The following is a 22,252-nucleotide window of genomic DNA, read 5'->3' on the forward strand; positions in this document are numbered from 1 at the left end:
TTAAAGATTTGGCTTTACCATATACCTATAGTGCTCATCTCTGTAGTATCCCAGAATCGTGTCAGTGCTGAAACATGTGTGGTCCAGGAGCATGGTTAAAGCTGGGATTTTCAAAGGATCCTAAGGGAGTTAGGAACTCAAATTCCACTGACATTTAATGGGATCTGGGCACCTAACTCCCTTACGCGCCTTTAAAAATCGCAACCAAAATTCCATTCTACACTATAAAAGAAATCACGTGCCATGTCTCCTAAGAAGGCTGTAACTGTAGCATACATAGGCTCATGGGAGTTGTAGCCTGAATCAAGACTGTGGGATAAGACTTTTAGCTGCTAAGGGATATCTTCCATCCCTAAGATATTTTATCACACACATTTTTTTATATAGTTTTACGGGTTTCCAATTAAGCAACATAAAAAAAAAAATTAAAGCTACCTACAACGTAGACACACATGGCCAAAAGCCATTTTTGTTAACACAAATAAAACCAAATAAACAAGTCACTCAGTATTTCATGAGCTTCTAAGCCGTTTCTCCTAGGAGTAAGATAACTCTGCCAAAGAAGGTGCTCAAGTAGCCAAGCAAGCACAAGGAAAATGTATGACCCACTCCTGTTGTCCTTACTCAGGCAACTTTCTCACTGATACCAATAGGATGGCAGGATCGTACTTCAAAGACCTGATTCTACCCCCATTCTATTCAATGGGAGTTTTGTCACTGACTTCTGCAGGAACATGCCTTTGGAGAGCAATGTCTCATTTTAAGACGTACATAGGGCATGTATCCAAATATCACTAAGTTAAAGCCATCATTAGTTTGAACAGACACATCTCTCTTGCCCTACCATCTTACATGGGCCATGAAACCTACTAGAGACCACAAGAGCAGCAGACAAACCTAAAATTTGAGGGCTACTGATGGACAAACGTTTTTTTCCCCATCAACAAATCACTTGTCATGCATGTTTTCTAAAAAGCAGCGCTGTTCTTTAGACCTTTCTTGGAATTGCATATTCAAACAGCAACTTTGGCCGTCATTTTCTGACCCAAAAATACCACTGCAAAGTCCAGCGAAGTTTGAAGACACCAGTTTCTTCGCCACATTATGCTTTCATTTAAATAAACCATAAACATGGACTTTTTTGCTCTTTAAATGTTGTCCATGTGCAGGATTTTGTGTGCGTGCACTTCTGATTTTATTTTCCGTTCTTCATTTTCATTCACAATTCACTCTAAATTTCCAAAGTCAAATAGCCTGGGATCCTTCCTTTTCAGATGCTCAGCCCTTTTCAGAAGGAGGCCAACATTTTGCCAAACCACAGAGTACCTTCAGTTCCTTGGATATCTTCATATAACTTGAATAAAATAATATGGCAACTTTAGCTCATAAATAGCATGCCACTCAAGTACGAGAGGCACAAAATAAACTTGTTTCAGAGTAGCAGCCATGTTAGTCCGTATCCGCAAAAAGAAAAGGAGGACTTGTGGCACCTTAGAGACTAACAAATTTATCTGAGCATCAGCTTTCGTGAGCTACAGCTCACTTCATTGGATGCATTTTGTTCACTCTAACTAAAAGACCTTGGGCCTGATTCACCAGTGCATTACTCCAGTTTGATTCTGGTGTAACTTGATTGATGTCAGTGGTGTTACACCACTGTGAAGTTGAACTAAATCAACACTCAATCAGATCCACTGCAAATATACAGAAATTAATGTAACATTCATGTTATTCATGTATAAACACACAGCAAGAATCTTCTCTTTTTGTAAGTTCCTGGCTATCATTCTGAAATGTATATATTCCCATCATGCCTCAGTGTTTTTCAGCCCCATGATGCCCTCACTTTTGATTGTGTAGATGAAGTTGAAGTGCACAGGGTATTTACTGATCCAGTTATCTTGTACTGTGACAGGCAGAATCAATCAATCAAGAGGCTAGCTTTATGCTTACGTATTCCAGGCACATCTCTGCACTTCAGGATACGAGATCACAGTGTTATCCAGCCAAATTTGATCAACAAATGCAGTTCCCCTGTGCCACAGCAATCTCAGATGAAGATGTTATTATGTGGAACTGAGCAAAGTGATAAAGACAGTACAGAACAGGGAGGATAAGTCCAGCTGGACCTTTCTGACAGCTTCTATATACTAAAAATGCAATGTTCCTTTTCTCTAGGCTTATAAAAGTTAGCTTTATTTAAGAAAAAAAAATACATTCACAGGTGGCTGTTGCAAAGTGCTTTCTTCCCTCCCAATATTTGGAGATGCTCAGTGAAGGAAACAATATATTATGTGGATTTCTAACAAATTCTGTATGCTGGGCAACATTATCAATGCACTTATATGAATTTCCATACGACATTGCCATGTATCATGCTTTTATATGATGTCACCATGATTAAGTGAATCAATATCTGAAGGATAAAAATGTATTTGAAAATCATGGCCAGTTTAAGCAACCTTACAAATATATTTTTTTCTGTTAACACCCTTGTTATAACAAGATGCATGCATCTGTGTAAATGTTTAAGCATGTCTCAAAGAAAGTCAACGCCAAGCTTTTATTTTGCCAATAGCTTTCACTTCGCTATTGCCCTACAGTTATTTTACATTATTTAATCCAAAATACCATCTTTTTGATTCTACCTTTCTTTTGCATTTTAAATCTTTAATGGAAGCCTTTGGCTGTCCAGGGGTACAATTATTAGATATCTGCAGAGAGAAATTGAAAAATTAATCATACTTTCCATTTTGTATTTCTGTACTACACAAAAAAATTATCTATTCTTAAAGCTGAATCCTATACTCTTTCAATATGCTCACACCTAACACTGTAATTTCTAAGCAGGAATTAGTATATCCTGCATTTAATTCTATTCAGCTATAACCTCTAAGTTATCTTGGGAACATTGTGTACTGTTTTCAAATCAAAATTTTTTATTTTAAATCATTTTTAATTAAAAGACATTTATTGGTAGAGCATATGATCTGTACTGCCTAAAAACAGGATAAAAGTACCATAAACTAATCATACTAATGATATTAAAATTGTTTATTGCCCTTTTATGGGTTTTGCAACTTAAATTACAGTTTTTCACAACTGTATGCAAAATGTGTAACATAATCCTTATGCAGTATATTACAGAAACAGATATATGCATTAATATAACCTTTGTCTAAATAGCTCCTTAACCACACAGGAAAAAAAAAAATCTAAAGTCATCTATCAGCACGTGAGCAGTATCGAAACTGCTAAATCTATTAACTTTGTTTTCCCTTCACTATTATTAAACTGGAAAGCAAAATTCAGCTGGAAAATTATGCCATTTGGGTTCTCCTGTCATCATGTAGTAAGTATGAGAAATATATGTGCAATAGCCAAATGGCCAATAGACAAAACACCCACACCAAGTGACGTACTGTTTTCCATACCACTCAGACAAAATCAAAACAACAGAACTGCTGCAAACAAAAACAAAATAACATTTCCCATAAGCATTCCAGACAGAGAAAATTTACAGGAAAAGAAAGCTGGGAAAAGAACCAGAAAGAAGTGAGTGTTCATACCTCAAGCCATAAAAGACCATTTCTGCAAACACAATAAACAGCATTTATGTGCTTTCAAGCTAAATTGTTAAAAATTGATCAAATGTTTGTCAAACTTTTGACGTTCAACCACTGGCACCATCTGAGAAGATTAAATTATTGACACCGGATTCTGATCTCAATTATACCAGTGTCAATCTGGCATAACTCCACTGGGCTGTAATGAGGTGACTCTGGATTTACAGCAGTGTAAAGGAGGAGATCAGAACCTGGCCCCTTACATTCAAATGAAAAATTAATTCCAGCTAAGGAGCAAGTTTCATTCAGAGAGGACAGCAGGATCACAGCTTACAGGGGGAAAGTATGAGTGGTAAGTTAGTAATAGAACAGAAACACTCAGGTTGGTTATTTCAACTTAGTATGTTTTGTTTAGTCTTTCAGAAGGATGATTTTTCAGTTCTTCTAGGTCTATGCTGTGGCATGGTGAACAATAACTGCAAAAAGGGAGGCTGTCGTCCTTGCAGAACTGACTCACATTTATATAACTGTATTAATGTAGCTGATCTCTGAAAGTTACAGTATCTGTGTTTAGCTGAGATCCCTGACCATAAATTGTGGCAGTGTAGTGAATATCAGCAGCTGTATTTTTACTATTTCAGCTAGTTGGTTTACAGTGTCTCCATCACAGTGAATTCTTGTCAGCTGCACTTTTGCTAACACAATTCTATGTTTTGCCTGGCAGTAAATGGACGCTTCTGCCCCAGCATCATCTAAACAACTCTGTTAACATTTGCCCCCGAGCGTCTCTCTCTTTGTCCAGTCCCTGTCTTCTAACAGATGTCATCCAAGTCTAATCAAGCATAAAATGGTCATAAATATTTCTTTCTGGTAGATTTCACATTCGCATTTCATGCAGGGACATGATATTTTTCTGCTACCTCCAGGGAGTACCTAATGCAAAAACCAGTTACTTACATTCAAAGCTCATGTTCCTTTAGTAAAATGCAGCACATGTTCTCAGTTCAAAGACATAAAAAGGCACAAGACTTTATCTTCTTTTGTTTAACTGCATCCTTTTTAAATAATATGTGCCATAGTTTACACCTAGGCATGACATTGTTTCTTGTTTAGTAGGAAAACATAGAAGAATATAATATCAGATTCTGACTGCTCTACTCTCTTAAATTCAAGCACTGTAGATTTCCTATACTCAAATACCTTAATTATTGCCCCAAAGAGATATTTTCCCCCCACAGATTGAACTAACAAGCTACTGAAAGAATGCATGAGATAAGAAAAGCACTTTTCTATCTTGGCTGATTTCATGAACAATTTTGCAACCTACATCATCTTTTTGTTAAAACAATAAAATGAATCTAGGATATAAATGCAAGGTTCATGTCTATTTAACCGTTGAAGAAGACCATCATCATAAGATGGAACCAGTTTCCAGTACTTAAACTTTAATAATTCAGGGAAGTATACAAGATAATTAATTCCAACTACTTAATGAAAAGTATCAGAGACATCATATTTATGTTGCGTAAATTTAGTAAATAATGTGTCAGAGCGTAAAATAAGACTACACTGAGATTATTTTCAAAGCTATCTATTTTTCCTTCTCCCCTTCCCCCCCATTATATTTGTCAAAACAGAAATCTTACATAGTTGTTTAAAGGGATCCAGAAAACATTTAAAGATACAGATCACAACAGAGAAGCTGTTTTCCTCCTTCTCTGTTGAGCCTAATATTTGATTACTGTTAGTCAAATCAAGCTTTAAGGCAAATAATCTCAATTTTTTAAGTTAATGAGATGTGGTCATGTTGACAACAGCTTGCAGAAACTTTTAATTCTAATTCCTGTAGGCTGTGCTGGCCTCTTTTACAGCAACCACTGTATGAATTTCTCAAATTTGCCAAAATGGCTTATGTAGACAAGTGCACACTTTAAAGATGCACTAATTAAAAATACCCACTGGTGTCATAATTTAAATACCATGAAAATAAACTGTAAAAGTACCTCAGCTACAATCTTATGGCTTTCCTTAGAGCTCATTTACTTTAACTAGAGGATGTTTTATTGCAAATGTATTCTTAGCTAAAAACAATTTTTCATCTTGGAGGAATTCAAGGTTTTGATATAATTAAACAATTTATGTTAATATTTGTTTCACATAAGCTATTAAGCAAGCCCCCCCAGAATAAGTGTTAATTGAGAAAGCTGCAAAAAAACTATACTGCTGAAGTAAGCAGCAAATTTATACTGTTGATTTAGAGCACTATCTATAACTTCCTCCCTTATTACAGCTCTCCCTCTCTCTTCTATAAGGCTCCCAGCTATACTGAACCCATTAGAACACTTTACCCCGCTGCTATCATCTACATTCAAACTGCTTTCCTTCCACAAGAGAGGTGGAGCTTGGTATTACTCTCAATGCATTTCCCTGGCTACAACTTCTCCAAAATTCTGTTCTCTTTTTGATTTTTTTTGGCAAGGAATTCAAGGAGCATAGCTGTGCTATAACAAAAGCAGATGTGAGACCAAAAAAAAAGGAAGTTGGTGCTGAGAGGGTTAAACTTATTTAAGGGGTTAAATATGTAATTACCGTTGACTAAAGCCAGAGAGACATATAGATAAATAGAAGAAATGAAGTCCCCAGGTTCCATTCAGAAGCCTTCATCACATTACTACCAGACAGAAAACTCTTTAAGTACCATTTTCAGATGTTAAATCATTGTTCGTGCAGCACATATTCTCACTACTCCTGGGGGAACAATATCTGAAGACAGCGTGCTAACAAATGCAATCCAGTAAACAGGCATTTTTCCTCTTGTTGTTAGTACCTTTGTGTTCCAGCTCCCAGCTCTGTCATCCATGCCTTCTCTCTGCTTTGAAGTTAAAGTACTGAATGAGCGTTGTCATCTATTATCCAGAGTGTGCATGTAGATTATAAATAAGAAATAAAAGTGACTTTCAGTACACTGCTTTTGCATTAGCAAGTTGCCTTCTCTGTTACCTCCTCTGTCCTTCATACTTTGCTACCAACATTATATTAAAAACCTGACTTTAAGTGTTTCTTGTAGATGAAAGACACATTCTATAAAATATGTACACAGCAGAGACAAAAGTTTTATTGGAACAAACAACTCTTGCAGTTTGAACAGGTTCATGGGTTCAGCTTTAATAGATTGTTTAACCCTTATCTACAGATGTCCTTCAGGTCCATTACATGTTAATTGATCCACCTCTCTATTTGCAAGCTGGGTGTTGACAAACACAGCCTATGACTATTAACTACCCTAACATTTATTTGTAGAAAAATATCAGTATTTTCCACATGTAATCATCTCAAGACACTTTTTATATAAAGGTCAATGGTAAATATTCTTCACATGAGTAATAATGCTGGTCAGTGCTTGCTCCAATTGTAGCAGCTTGTACTTGGGCATATAATGCCTTTCTCAATGAGTTTACAAGCCGTGCTTTTGTATGCTAGAGACCCAGAAATATTTCACATACAAAGCCAATTTGTGTTCTTAAACACGAGTGAGAATCCTGAATAACTCTACTGAATTCAGTGGATTTTCACTAGTTAACTGAAAACAGAATTTGAAGTGCCTAATGTGATTTAGGTATCTAATTTTAGGCACCCAAAGTTTTAAAATTGAACCCTTAATGTCTTAAAAGTTCTGTAATCCAAACAGCACTTAGATGCCAAAAATGGGCATTTAAGCACCCACATTTAAGTGCCTAAATACCCAAACTGGGCATTTCAGGGCTGATTAAAGGGCTAAATTATGCCTAAATTTAAGCACCTAATTTAGACATCTAAATCATTCAATTGGGCTGTAAGTAGTAAATACAAACAAACAAAAACCCACAGTGCACTATGTATGTGAGCTCTCAGCTACCTTTTGGATATTCATTTGTTCCATGCTACAAAAAGCCAAATTTCAGGACATATCCGGAACAATATGCTCCTTTTAGATACAGTGGGACTTTTACTCTAAGAAACCACTACCGAGAAATGCACATTATAGAGAGATACAGAGAAGAGTTGGACTGAAAGGCATTGCTGCATTGCCAGTTCCCTCTACCTAGGTCTTCAGCTGAACATTTCATCTCATACACTACCAACAAGTTGTTACAGGCTGATAAAAATATAAACTGGAAGAACAGAGCGGAAAATTGAGGCGCATATGGAGAAACTATAGAAAGGGCTAGACTGACACCCAAAGAGGTAGGTGGCATCCTGGGACTTGGCTGTGAGGGTAAGACATCAGCTGTGCCTTCCAGAAAACAAAAATATGCCTGACGCAATTCCTTGCCAGCAGGCAGGGACACAGCTTTTGGGGCAGGAGCAGCAGTCAATTAGTCTTCATGGCTCAGTCAATCACATCAATAGTGTGTGGAGATAGTGTGGACCGGTTAAGAGAAGGCTCCTAAAAGGCAGCCTGATAAGGATTTGCAGGCTAAATAGCCCCCTCTTTCATTTCTCTCCTCCAGGTGCCTTCAATCTTCCTTTCTTTCAGTGACAATGCCCAAGGACACTCCGTGCAGTCCTACAATTTCCAGCCATGATGCCTGGAAGTCTCTCCACAAGATTCTTTTTGCAGGAGATTCAGGCCCTTACAGAGGAGCACAAGGAAAATGGGGTAGATGGTTTTTGGAGGATTGTCACCGACCACCTGTTTCTTCAACTACTACACAAGGAAATCAGAAGGCAGGCTAATATCCAAAAGAGAACAGCATAGCCTTGCTTTCCTGCCATGGGCTCTCATGGACAGGGTGCCATTCACACAGCCCCTGCCTCCCACCACTCTATTCGAGTACATGGCAGAAAAGGCAGGCATCATCACAGAAGATCAGAGGGAAGAAGGCACCAAGAGAATTTCGTGGAAAGTTAAGTGATGCCTGCCAATGAGGCAGACAATGGTGAACAGTGGGAAGAGGACTCCTTTGCAGGGATTAGAGATGATTTGCATGATGAAAGCCCAGGCAAAGGTTAAGGGATTAGTTACTTTTTCCAGGATAAGGATATGGATAAGATTGTGCCGGAAAACCCTTCATAAGTGAGCAGTACCATCTGTAGGCTGTTCAGGTATCTTAAGGATGTCAATAGTTGCTCTTATTTCTCCCTGGTAAGGCAGCAAAAGAACAAATGAGTTTAGATGCAGGGAATGTGGCAGAGGTGCCATGTGATTGCTAGAGGATTACGCTGTTACACAAATCCCTGACATTCACGAGCCTGGATGGGATCATGAGCAGGCTGCACACATCACAAACCCTTTCTGCTTCTGCACGCTTTTAATGGCCCCCATCAAGTGGCAGCTCCTTAAGGTGGGGGCAGCCCTCCTGGGTTCTTATTACTGGATGCCCTTGAAGCGGTTTCTAAAAGTGGGCCTGCGGGATCTAGGCAGCTTCTTTCAATGTGCCACCTCTATCTTACTGTACGTCCATGAGAAAGGTGGGTTGCGTGGCGTACTGATATATTTTCATACTTCCAGTAGGAAAATCTGACAGTTGGGACTTCACTGAGCACATGGACCTGCTGAGGATACTGGGGGATGTTTACACTGTGGCATTGTGCATACATGTGAATATTTTTTTCTAAGTTTCCAGCATTTCAAAACTCACATGATTTATCGGATTATTTTACCCCTCCCGACTGTGGCCTTAAAAGACCCCTGTCTCATGGTCAATCAGTGTCAACCCTTCCTATGCTGGCTACAAGAGGAAAGATTTTGAGGGGGTAATAGGTGAAAATGTTATCACTTCTCTACAGGAAAGATCCTGGATCCCCTAGTTGCGGGCTGGCATGTCACTAAAAAATGGCATTTTTGCATTACAGTGCGGCATGCCAAAGATATCTTGAAAACTTGGTGGCTTTGTTTAGATATTGTGGTACCACATGCCAGGTACATGCCACTTTTTAGAACCATCCCGTGGCTACCGAAGACAGTGAAGGGTGATTTTGTGTTACAAGTTGCTGCGTTCCCATCCACTTCTGCTGAAACAGACCCACAGCTCTGGCTGTGTGCCTGGCACTATTCCAACTATCCCAGTTCTTCTACAAGACAAGTGGCTGGCAAGTTTGTCATTTTCCCACCAGTATCGACAAGTAAGAAACGTGGCCTTTGTATAAGTTGAGCCATAGAGTTACACATAGTTCCCAATATCAGGAACTTGCTCCTCAGGCCAAGATGAGAGTGGATTCTTTCTGACATCATGGATCAGATGCAAAAGGGATTCTTCACCAACAAGGAAGTTTGACAACTCCTGCTGAACTTGAATTGCTACACACACCAAGGATCAACAGAAATGGGATTTTGATGTTTGAGGGGCAGGCTGTTGTACTGTTTCCAGATACTGTATTGTTATATATTGGTCATACTGGATCTCCCAGTAGCTTTTGACATAACCTGAATATAGCCTCTTGCTTCAGCTACTACTTGACATTGCAGCTACGATATCTCTGGTGCTTCCAGTCACAGCAAGGAGTCAGTTCAGTGGTGGCGGACAATAGCAACCCTTCACCTCAGGAGTTTCAAAACGTACTTTGTGAATTGATCCTATTTCCTATTCCATTCCTATACATAACATAAATCTGAAGAGGTTTTGTGACATGGGTAGAGTATCACCTGTGTGCTGATCAGATACATCTCATGCCACCAGTATCCTGTGGGTTTGATCTCTGCTGTGGGAGAATACTTCGCCAATGCTTTAGACTGCCGAGTTACAGTGGTGACTACTAGGGGTTTTGGATAAACTTTGTGAATTGAATAGTAAATGTTTTTGTCCCATTAAGCCTTTACCTTACCCTTCTACACTGGGGGACTGATGGTGGATTTTTGTTATCAGGATGTAGCCTGAGATTCTATTCTAACAGGCTTAGGTGGACCTGAGACTCACCACTGAAGTTGGCAATAAAATATAAGAGACACTGGTCTGATCATTTTGTGCATGAGATCAGTTGCTTTCAACCTTTTTTCATTTGTGGACCTCTAAAATATTTCAAATAGAGGTGCGGACTCCTTTGGAAATCTTAGTCTGCATACTAAGTCTGCAGACCTCCAGCTGTCCACAGGTTGAAAACCACTGCATTAGGGACTATTTGATGTAAAGAAAGACGAATAAAGACATCGGTAGCTATATGATATTAGACAGCCACTCAGCAGAAAACAGTTTTTGAGACCAGTTTCTTCTGTCTTTCCTGGACTGAAAACAATGGAAAGATGTATCTCCTGAGGAGAACGTGCTTCTAGAAGAAATAACGTATTAGATTAAATGGGGAAGTACTGATACAGAATAAGAAGAAACAGGGATGGTTATGTGGGTTGTTTCGACAGCAAATCCTCATATGGTGTTCCCTGTGGCCAAATAAGGTTTGAAGAAAGAGCCCCTAATTCTTTTGTAGTAAAAAGATCTAGACAATTGGTTAACAGATATGTGGTACCTGGTATCTCTAGTTAGGGATACTTTTGCCATTGTGAAAACTTACTGCATGCAATTGCTCAGATGTTTTAAGCTAGGTAGCGTGCATCTAATTCACAGAGGTTCTGATGCTTTCAATTTTGATTTCCTTGGGTGATTAGAAATATTTGTCCTAAAGGCAGGAGGGGTGGATGCAACCAAACAAAGGGATGATTGATTGCTCCTTAAAGTGGGCTGTCCTTATCACCATGGGAGGGATGTGATTCTCTCTTCTATTTGTGATTACCAAACAAAAGTGACTGAAAAAGTCAGTCCTTCCATGTTGGTGAGACACTAAATATGTTGGTGAGACAATCCTTCCTAGGCAAGTGAACAAGCTGCGTAAAGCTGACCGCAAAGTGTCTTGAAATACAACTGTTTTCCAGTCTCCCCTTGGGCTTTGTGAAAAAAGCCAGCCTACCCAAATTAAAAAATGAGAAATGATAAGGACAGAAGAGAGAGAGAAAGAGAGAGTCTACAGCGCCCCTGGATTTGGGTGTCTGGATTGACTTATGATGGTGTGCTTTCTGCACTGAGCTAGGTTATCAACATTCACTAGCAATGGTCTGCTGGAACCAGCAGGCCTCTCTCAAAATCATGGCCACAGAAGGTTCCCCAAACAAGAATATAAAATGAGATTCTCTTTCCTCAGGGAAAAAAAAAATCATATTTTCACTTGTGATTTATGATTCACAGCCCTAGTGAGCAATAACTTTTAGGTGTTACGCCAAGCAATTGTCCTTGGAATCAATTAGGAGAAGAAACAGGGAGTCAACAGAAACACTGGAAAATAAAACACACTCTAAAAAAAGAGTGTCCCACTCTGTGAGCAAAGAAAATACTGTAAACAGAGCTAATCACTGCTAAACCTTTATAATCCAGTCTTTATACAAGTTAAAAGAATGGAACCAAGAGTAAAAAAAACTTGAAAAGGTCTCCTTCCTAATCTGTAGAACCTGGTGAATCATTTCTCAAGAAAAATAAGGAGTCTGAAATATTTTAAACTCCAAATACTTTTCTGTTGTGAAAAGGGGTTCAAACATGCCACACAATACTGAAAAAACATACAATGCATTCCCTACGCCTGTCAGTCAGCGACAGCTGTTCTAGACACCTGGAAAAAGTTTACAGTTTAAGGCTTCATGTTCTGTGTACCTAAACACAATGGTAATAAAGGAAAATTTGTCAAACAGAAAATGGCCTGCTTTCAACTTGACTATAAAATATCTACAGCTACCAGCACTTCTTGTACCTTGTTAAGAAGTATTATGTTCAATAATATTAATAGGCCCATATTTACCATATCTTAAAAGCTAACAATCCCATTGCTAGCACTAATTAAAAAGACAAGGAACTGCAAGAAAGCAGTAGATTATTTCTTCAATATGGATTCATGCCTAGATTTAATAAAACCCGTTTTAGTGTTATAACCTTACATTTGTTTCAAGAACACTATAAAAGATAAGTCTGCTTTTTGTTGTTTATTGACTAGGGAGGGATTTTTCTTTTGGATCTGTATTACAGAATGCAAGCTATCAGAATAGGAATAAGTAGACTATTTTCCCTTCACATAACAAGCTGCCTGTTATTCAGCAGGCATGTTTTGGATCACAACGTGAGTTGAAAAGCTGACTCTGTAGCGGAAAGGAGGCAGGCCATGTTCCACTGCACAAAGGGCATGTTTACACAAAAGTCATATTTGATAATTTTGGCACAAATAAGAGTACTTAAACTTACACCAGTGGAAGAGTTTGGGGTGGGTGGATGTCCGGGGGGGGGGGGGGGGGGGCGCACCGTGGAAACCCTGGCTCTGTTCTTTTTCTGTGCTCATGGGGTGAATTTACAAAAAGGACAATGAAGAGAGATATTTATACACTTTTCAAATTTGCAAAAGAAAGTGGAGCTCTTGCTCAGAAGGGGTGAGCTCTGGTAGTGAGAACAGGGGACTAGGACCAGGACCCAGAATTCCTGGGTTCTATTTATGGCTCTACAATTTACACTCTGTGATCTTACACAAGTCACTTTAAACTATGGCTTTGATCGTACAAAGAGAACCATGTGAGTGGACTGACTTACCTGTGCAGAAAGCTCAGTGGAGCTTTCAGCAGACAGTGGGGTTTCCCCAGGCAGTTCTTTTTACAGGACTGATACTGAAGTCTATTGACTGGAGAAGGCTGTATTAATCTTTACCATGCTCTATTTCCCAAGAGGATGGGAAAATCCACACAACTGCCCCATTGGCTCTGCCCTGCCTGCTCATGATGGTAAAGAGGGACTCCACATAGCTAAGCACTGCAAAGGGAGCATACACCTACCACTGCCTGGTGAGCCTCTGCACCCAGAGAAGTTGAATGTGGATTCTAGCATAAGTCAAATCTCAATAAAAATAAAAACAAAATCTCTACTCAGCATCTTCTTTGTATCCCTTAAGGCTCCCCAGGCATGGGCCACAGTCATACAGACATTTATAAAGCCAAGTCCGACCTAAATATTTTCCATTATAAAAACATTTTGGAAATAAAACATCTTCCTTTTTGCCTTTTATAAGTGTTTTAAATGTCTCCTAATGCTGAAATATCTATCAGCTCTCCCAAATCCAGAGCAGCAACACTATCAAAATCTTATGTCCTGAATGATGCACAGAGTGTAGAAACTGATCTCAATGTACAAACTAACCCAGCTACCAGCTTTGGGCTACATACGTATACAACTGATTATAGGCAGAGCGGGTAGCAATGCCTCTCGTTCAGGTTACCTAACCTTTCCATTCATTCTAAGATCCTGTGTTCAGTGGCTTATAACTGGCATTTTCTAACTTCCGAGTTCTTGATTTTGCAAACTTAATTTCCTTTTAATGTAATTTTTAAAAATTCCATATGTTTATGGAGAGACAAGGTGGGGGAAGGTATCTTTTATTGGACCAACTTCTGTTGGTGAGAGAGACAAGCTTTCGAGCTCCCACAGAACTCTTCTTCAGGTCTGCATAAGCTCTGCATAAGCTCGAAAGCTTGTCTCTCTCACCAACAGAAGTTGGTCTAATAAAAGATATCTCACGCACCTTGCATCTCGAATATCCTGGGACTGACACGGCTTTAACAACATGTAAACATACATACATGTTTAATGCATGCATCAGCACCTAGTCCATATTCTGCCACTCCAAGGTAGGCAAGATGTCAGCCAAAACTACTGCACTATGTTCCAGTACCATGAAAACCCAACAGCCAATCCGTGCAAATCTTATTAACGAACTGCCACAAAAGGACCAGCACCTTAACTAGATTGTTCACCCTTTCATCCTAAACATTCTTTTCTATTTAGGCTTCCAAAAGAAAAGCCAGAACACCCTTCCCTCCCACTTTTCTTTCACTGAGTTTTATGCAGGAGGATGGGTTGGCAGGTAGTCATTAACATGTTATGCAAGTGGGCACATAATGCAGTATAATGTAAAGTGGAAAATATTCTACAGCAATTCTTCTAGAGACTGAGATTTTCCATGGGCTGGTGGTCATTAGATTTGGTTTCATTATGGGTGAAACTCACCCTTATGCCAGCAAAAGCTTTCTATGCCATGTCAGCTCCTTTAGGCTGTATTTTTAGGGTTTAAGCGGTGCGTGGGTTTCATGCTGGCCTTGAGCACATGCGAAAATTTCACTCCATATTTTTATTTTTGTCTTCAGTGTAAAATATTGAGTACCAATGCCCCATAATATGAACTACTTTAACTTTAGACCTAATTGGACATGTTTTCACCACTCGATTACTGCGTTATGTAGAACTGAAAATCTGAAATAAATGCTTAGTTTACAAAACAAAAATGCCCTAGCTCCTTCTCTGAGTGAGCAAGCAATCAGAAACCCAAAGCTCTGGGTTTGTTGCTGATGAAGGATAATGCAAGATGTAAGCACAGACCCAATGTTGCTCTTCTGTCTTCGCCACTCTTGTGAGCAGCCAACAAGAATTTTGAAAGGCATCCAGCTCACAAGAAAGCAGATATGAGTAGAGAGGATTGCATGACATCCACAGTCTTAACAAACCAATCCATTGGCTGTCTGGTAGCGAGTAGCCCAGCTAAAGAGCTGCCCTTTTAACAGTGTTGCAGTCCTTGTTGCCCTTGATTTTTCTGTGTCAGTGATGTAATACAAACAAATTTTTGTAGGAAAATTTACTGTAGGTACGTCATCCTTTACATTTCTTTAATTTGTGGTCCTCCTGACTTGGGCACAAAAAAGATGCACTTATTTTTCCCCACCTGCCTGCATTTGATCTCCAGCTACAATTTAGTAGAGAATAAAATCCCACCTGAACTCTGGCAAGTCCTACTACATTAAAAAAATGCCAAACCCTAACCTATACATACATACACATACACACACACATTTCTCTAAATGGCCCCTGGCAAATTGGCGTAACACCAGTAAAAGTTGTGTTTTTTTAAGTATCAATCCCAAAGATGTTATCTGAAATAAAATCCTCATTACTTCAGATTCTGGAGGCAAAATGTGACCTTACTCTGCATCTCTAAATCGAAACCATTTGTGTTGTCACCCTTAAATAACAATGCTGGCTGGTATAAAAGCACAAAAATGCACTAGGACATTTGTTTTATTTCCTAAAAGGTAAGTAGACCTAGTAAGTGCATTGTTCCACAGTTAAACTGAGAGGCTTGAGCTAAACTGGCTATTCAAAGTTAGAGGCATTTGTGCTTATTTCAATACTCTGTTAGAAGGCAAAAATGTCCTTTCCTTGCCCCTGCATCTGACATCTGTGTATCAGTGGGTCCAGTGACATTTCTTTACTTAAAGACTGCCATCCTGAATCTCTATGTTTATCAAATAAGAATCCATATTATGCCAAGAAAACATTACTCCAAGCTACCTGAAATCATAACTATTTCCTACATCGCTTTCCTAAATCTGTCTTAGGGCTTGTCTACATGGACACTAAGGCCGGTCTACACTACAAAGTTAGGTCAATGTAAGCCGCCTTGCACCAGCCTAGTCATGCACAAGGCTACTCTTAAATGTGTCACCCACTGATGTAAGTGCCCTATGACACCAACATAGTAACACCACCTCCCAAGTGGCATTAAGCCATGGTCAATGTACTGATGTCAACAGTGTAAGGGTAGACACTGCATTACCTATGTTGATCCTAACAGTTCTCAAGCAGCTGTCCCACAATGCCCGACACTGACTGCTCTGTTCACAATTGTGAACTCTGCTGCCGGAGTCACTAGACCAGAAGGTCCCCCGTCCCTTTTAAGCCCATGAATTTGTGAAATACCTTTTCCTGATTGCCCAGCTTGGACAGCGCACATCGCAGTTCTCCATTGTTGTGCGCAACTACCCAGCTGACCATGCCGGCTACATGTACCAGATGCACTCCAGCTTAGAGCAGACAGGAGCTACTGGATCTCCTGGGCCTGTGGAGAGAAGAAGCTGTGCTCCAGCCATAGGAATGTGGACATCTGTGAGCAGACTGCATGGATGATGCAGGAGTATGAGTACAACGGGGACCAATAGCAGTGCCACATAAAAGCAAGGGAACTGCAGCAGGCCTACCAGAAGGCCAGGGAGACCAACAATCGATCTGGTGCCAAGCTGCAGACCTGCTGCTGTTACAAAGAACTGCAAGCTGTATTTGGAGAAGACCCTGTCATCACCCCATAGATCACTGTCGATACGTCCAAAATGCCAGAGCCATAGGCCCCTGGCATGAACAGTGAGGATGAGGAGGAAATGGAAGAGGAAGAGCAGGAGATGGGGACATGCAAACAGGGGGTCCAGCTATGCTGTGAGCTAGGAACTATTTGAGACTCCATTACGGTCCAGTCAGTCAGTCCTGGCAGTCAGTAACATATGAGCCTGATGTAGGGAATGGATCCTCAGGTAAGTGTGTACATTTATTTCCCATTGCAATGATGGCGCCCTCAACTAACAGGGCGCAACAGTCGACTTTTCATTAATTTACTCATACTAGAAGAGGTAGTGGTACAACAAAGAACGGTAGGGTTGTTATCTGCATTTCACTGCACTGTAGAGTTAGGCGAGGGGGAGCCATGTGGAGCAGTTTATGTACATAGGGATGTCTCTTGAATCCTCTCAAGAGATCTTGATGACACTTTCGTAGAGGGACTCTGCAATCTTCTCCTGACTGCAACCTTATTTCTTCCTCTGCAGTAGGACAACTTCCCGCACTAGTCAGAGATAACTTTGGCAGGCACCACAGCAGTACACAGGCTAGCAACATAGGGGCCTGGGCGGCTTCAGAACAGCAGCAGCAGACATGCTCTATCTGCCTTTGTTACTCTCAGGAGTGAGACATCAGCTAAAGTCACCGCCACTCATGGAAAATGTTGCCAGTAGTATGACCATAGTTTCAAACAACTGAGCAATTCCCTCCTCACCTCCCTCACCCCCTGGTGGGTCCCACTCACCAGGGCTTGTGCTTTGAGTGGCGCCATGCACAAGCACTCTCAAGCAGATGTGTCAATGAGCATGTCTTGTTTAAAACTTTAGGGGAGCCAGGGCAGGGAGTTCTGAATCTTAAGTTTCGCTTTCTGTTGTGACTATATTGATAATTAATGGCACTTCCATGTGCTTTATCTGCAGCTGCTGCCACTTCAGCCTTGAGGGGTCCCCCTTCCACACTCATGGAATGCCTGAGCCAAATAAGGAGGAAAAAGACAAGAACTTGGGGTGACATACTCAATGAGATCCTGCAAGCTAGTGCTGTATCAGACTGTGAGCACGGGGCCTGGAAGATGAACACTGCAGACAGCCTGGAGAAGGAAAGAGTAGAAAGGCCCAAGAGTCCCAGCAGGAAAAGGAGAGGGAGATGCACCAGAACATAACGGGGCTTCTCTGGCAGCAAACACAGATGCTGCAGACTCTTGTGGGTCAACAACTTCAACAATCCTGTGCTCGCCTCCCTCTGCGGTCCATGGAGAACTCCACTGCAGCAACTCCCTGCACAACCCCCCTCAATATTGCAGGTGGCACCAGGGGCCACTATCCTACCCCTACCACTCCACCCTGGGGGGCATTAAAGACAACCACAGCTTTACAAGCACTGACCTCTGAAAGCCACAGTTGGTGTATGTGTAACAAAAATGGACATGAATGTTCTTTCACCTTCATAAGTGCTGTTGTATTAATTTGTTAAGTTTTTAATGTATTTGCTTTAAAATTGCAAGGACTTTTCTTTTCCCTGATTTTGTTACAGAATAAAATTCTACTCTTTGGAACATAATTCATCTTCATTAGTTCACAGCGTATGCTGCAGACTACCTAGCAGTTCTGAAAGCAACCAAGTACATGTTACTGTATGGTGTGACACAACTCATAGGATCAGTGACACACACAGTGTAATAATCATAAATGTACAGCAAGCACTGCAAAAATTAATAGGTGCATTGACAGTATTATATTCGCACATGTACACCAAGAACCACATAATTCCTAACAAGCCCCAAAACAGCAGGGCCAAATAAAGCTCAGTACACCACAAAGCATTACTGAGGCTCACTGCTCCTTCAAAGTCTTTCCTGAGCCATGTAGCTCTGTGTTGAGCTCTTCTACTAGCCTTTGTGTCTGGCTGTTCAAACTCGGCAGACAGCCACCTCCACCCTTCACCCTGGCAGCAGCTTTCCCCGCTATCCGTCACAGATACTATGCAGGACACAGCAGGCAGCAATAACCATTGGGATATTATTCTCATTGAGATCCAATCTTGTGAGTCAACACCACCAGCATCCCTTCAATCTACCAAAAGCACATTCAACTGTCATTCTGCACATTCTGAGCCAGTAACTGAATCTTTCCTCAGTGCAGTCAAGGTGGCCAGTGTATGGCCTCATAAGCCAGGAGAGCCTGGGGCAGGCTGGGTCCCCAGGATCACTACAGTCATTACAACATTCCCAATGGTAATCCATCAGTCAGGAAACAAAGTCCCTGCTTGTAGTTTCTGAAAAGTCCTATATTCTTAAAAATACGAGCATCTTGCACCTTTCCTAAGTAGCCAGCACTGATGTCAGTCAAGTGCCCCCAGTGATCCACCAAAGCTTGCATACCCATAGAAAAGTAGCCCTTTCTCTTGACATACTCTGTTGCAAAATGGTTTGACACCAAAATAGGGATATGCGTGCCATGTAATGCTCCACCACAGTCGAGGAACTCCACCGCTACAAAACCATCCACTATGTCCTGTACGTTGCCAAGAGTCACAGTCCTGCATAGCAGGCGATGATTAACAGCCCTGCACATTTGCATGACAATGACCCCCCACAGTGGATTTCTCAACTCCAAAATGATTTCCTACTGAGAAGTAGCTATCTGGCATTGCAAGTTTCCAAGGAGCGACTGCCACTTGCTTCTCCACTGACAGCACAGTTCTCATTCTGGTGCCCCTGTGCTGGAGGGCTGGGGTGAGGTGAGCTCGGCACACAGACCCAGGAATGTGGCCTTGCACATCTGAAAGTTCTGCAGCCACTGCTCATCATCCCAAACCTTTATTCTGATGCAATCCCAACAGTCAGTGCTCGTTTCTCAGGCCCAGCAACAGCACTCCACAATCTGTAAATGGTCCCTGAACCCCACCAACAACCTTGAATTGGTTCTCACCATGTCCCACAGCAATTTGTGCTCCAAGAAATTGTCATATTCTCTGCTGAGTTGGTTCTTCTTGCAGCTCTGCAAAACCGCTTGTATGTGCACCCTGTGCTTGCAATGCTTATGACAATAGTGCAGAGCTTTGAAGGCTCCATGCTTCTGCCAGATGGCAGACCGCGAGAGGGTGCGCATGGGTTTTGAGGATTTTGAAAACAGGTGCGAAAATTATGGCCTACGGGTGACATTATGGGGTGGAGACAGTTGCACTGTGGGAAGTTAAACCCTTGCTCTCGGTCTCCCCTGTGCAACTTATTTTGGCCCAACCATGTATTGCCAAAAATACACAAAAGACAATGTGCTAGATGGTGGCAGGTTGCACACTGGGATATCTACCCATGATGCACTGCACATCGATAAAAGCCCTCCCAGTGAGTAGGCGCACCAACAGAAGGCACCAAGTATGCATTTATACAAGCGATATACTAACTACAATGGCTTTATGCTGACATAACTTGCATTGACCGAAGTTTGTAGTATAGACGTGACCTTCAGCTGTGCCTACAGCTTGAGCCAGGGGTGTGATTCCCTGCTTGGGTAGACATACTCGCACTAATTCTAATTGAGCTTAGCACACTAAAAATAATAGCGTAGCTGGGGTAGCACGTGCAGTGATGAGGGCTAGCCACGCCAAATATGTACCCATGGGGTCTGGACAAGTTTGTATCTGAGGAAGCTAGCCCTTGCTGCTGCTCGTCCCTGTCAGTGCTCATCACAGCCACACTTGTATTTTCAGTGTGCTCGCTCGACAAGAATTAGCACAAGCACATCTACCTGAGCTGGAAACACCCCCCTAGCTCAGGCGTAGACGTGGCCTTAGCTTGTGGCAAGCCGGTGCATAAATCTACCTTGCATTTTCCTGTCTCATGCTAAGTGCCTGTGGGAACCCTGCTGCTGAGCACTGAAAGTTCAACAGTGTGCTTTGAAATGGAACTAGATTAAACTGCGCTAGGGAAATTTTAGTGTGTGGCAACAGGGTCCGCACAGACACTTAGCACGAAGCAGCCTAACTGGGGGTAGATTAACACCCCAGTTTACCATGAATTAAGTGTTCGGGTAGACAAGCCCTTAGAATTTTAATCTGAAATGTTTTGGCAGAGCTATACTGCTAAATTTGTGCAGTTCTTAGCCACATCTGAAATGGCCTAACTTTATCTAGCACTACTAGCCCTGTATTTACAGAGCATTACTTTTACTACCAAATAACCCTTGAAGAGAAAAACAAGAAATATGATTAAGAATAAACTGAAAAGCTGAACCTGAAATAAAGCTGACACTTCAGAAATGTCTGATTTTACACTTATTTTAGAGATCTATAGGTTCATACGGAAAAAATAAAATACGTGCTCAATTTAAAATAAGTTCCAAATGAATTTTGTTTTAAAACAGTCATGGTGGCTAACAAAACTCACAAAATAGCGACACAGCTGACAATGCTCATTACATTTGCCATATTGTAACACTTTAAATTATGTTATTGCACTATTTTAACTGATTTTTTAAAAACAGACACAACATTTAACTTAGAATAATAATTCTGTTTACCTGAGATGCTCTGCATGAAAGTTAGAAACTGTGAATCAAATTTAAATTAAAAAAAAAAGTGAAACGTACCATATGTGAGAGCTTCACTATTTACAGTGTAACTTGCCGTTTTGCAAACATTCTGTCCAACTAGTGCTGAGTTCCTTTTCACTTGCTGTGGTACAATGGAGCTCCAAAAGAGAAACAACACAATCCAGGCCCACAAAAAGAGAAAATCACAGAACTTCATTACTGGTCTCATGTACATAGGTGTAAATCAGCCCTACCTCTGGTTACACTAGTATAAATGTAATGTAAGTGGGACCAAAATCATGTCTGTAAGACACGACCTCTGTGAAGCAAAGGCTGACTGGTAGGATGAAATTTGTAAAACCAATGCAACATTATCCTACCTCCAAAAGTGATAATGGAGTCCCGAATACAGCCTGCTCTTTCACATTAACAATGTATTTTAAAATGTATTCTATTCCTAAGCAGTGAAATTTATTTTAAAGTATTTCAACACTCCATGCATATTCTTGTTGGTCTGAAATCACTTAAGCCCCAGTTCAGCAAGGTCCTTAAGCACATCCCTAACTTTAAATGCATGATCAGTCCCATTGATCTTAAAATGATTATTCATGCACTTTAAATTAGGCACATGCTTAAGAGCCTTGCTGGACCTATGGCCATCATGAAGAAGAGTTCTATGTGAGTTCAAGACCACATTATATCTTATTAGGAATAATGCCTTTTTATATTTGCCCTATCACTGACCAAAACTTTGGTTGCATCCCTTATTATACAACCCATAAGTACACAGAACCTCTTACAATGGTTTTAATAACATCAATCATTTGAAACAGACTTTTAATTTATATCCCATACCCACTGAATTTCTCTATCACTGCAAACAAATACTAGCTTTAAATAGTAGCTTTAAAATGTCCCCTTGTTTATTTTCCCCTAACATGGCTAACTGGTGAATATATAACTTCTTTTGCTTTGATGAGTAAGCATGAGCAAATATAGGCAT

At 40.7% G+C, this 22,252-nt stretch overlaps 1 protein-coding gene across 19 annotated transcripts in view; it reads right to left on the reverse strand.

The window, feature by feature from the left end:
- Positions 1 to 22,252, reverse strand: part of FOXP1 (forkhead box P1) — a 494,548-nt gene that overhangs the window by 178,987 nt on the left and 293,309 nt on the right. The window contains exon 2 of one of the 19 annotated variants that reach the window (XM_073351109.2): positions 6,394 to 6,472. The exons of the other annotated variants lie outside the window; for them this stretch is intronic. Coding sequence (XP_073207210.1) covers positions 6,394 to 6,426 — 33 coding nt within the window. The 5' untranslated portion in view covers positions 6,427 to 6,472. The remainder of the gene's footprint in view (positions 1 to 6,393; positions 6,473 to 22,252) is intronic. 19 annotated transcript variants of the gene reach the window in all.

The sequence above is a fragment of the Lepidochelys kempii genome, chromosome 7, assembly GCF_965140285.1.
Source record: "Lepidochelys kempii isolate rLepKem1 chromosome 7, rLepKem1.hap1, whole genome shotgun sequence".
Lineage (NCBI taxonomy): Eukaryota > Metazoa > Chordata > Testudines > Cheloniidae > Lepidochelys > Lepidochelys kempii.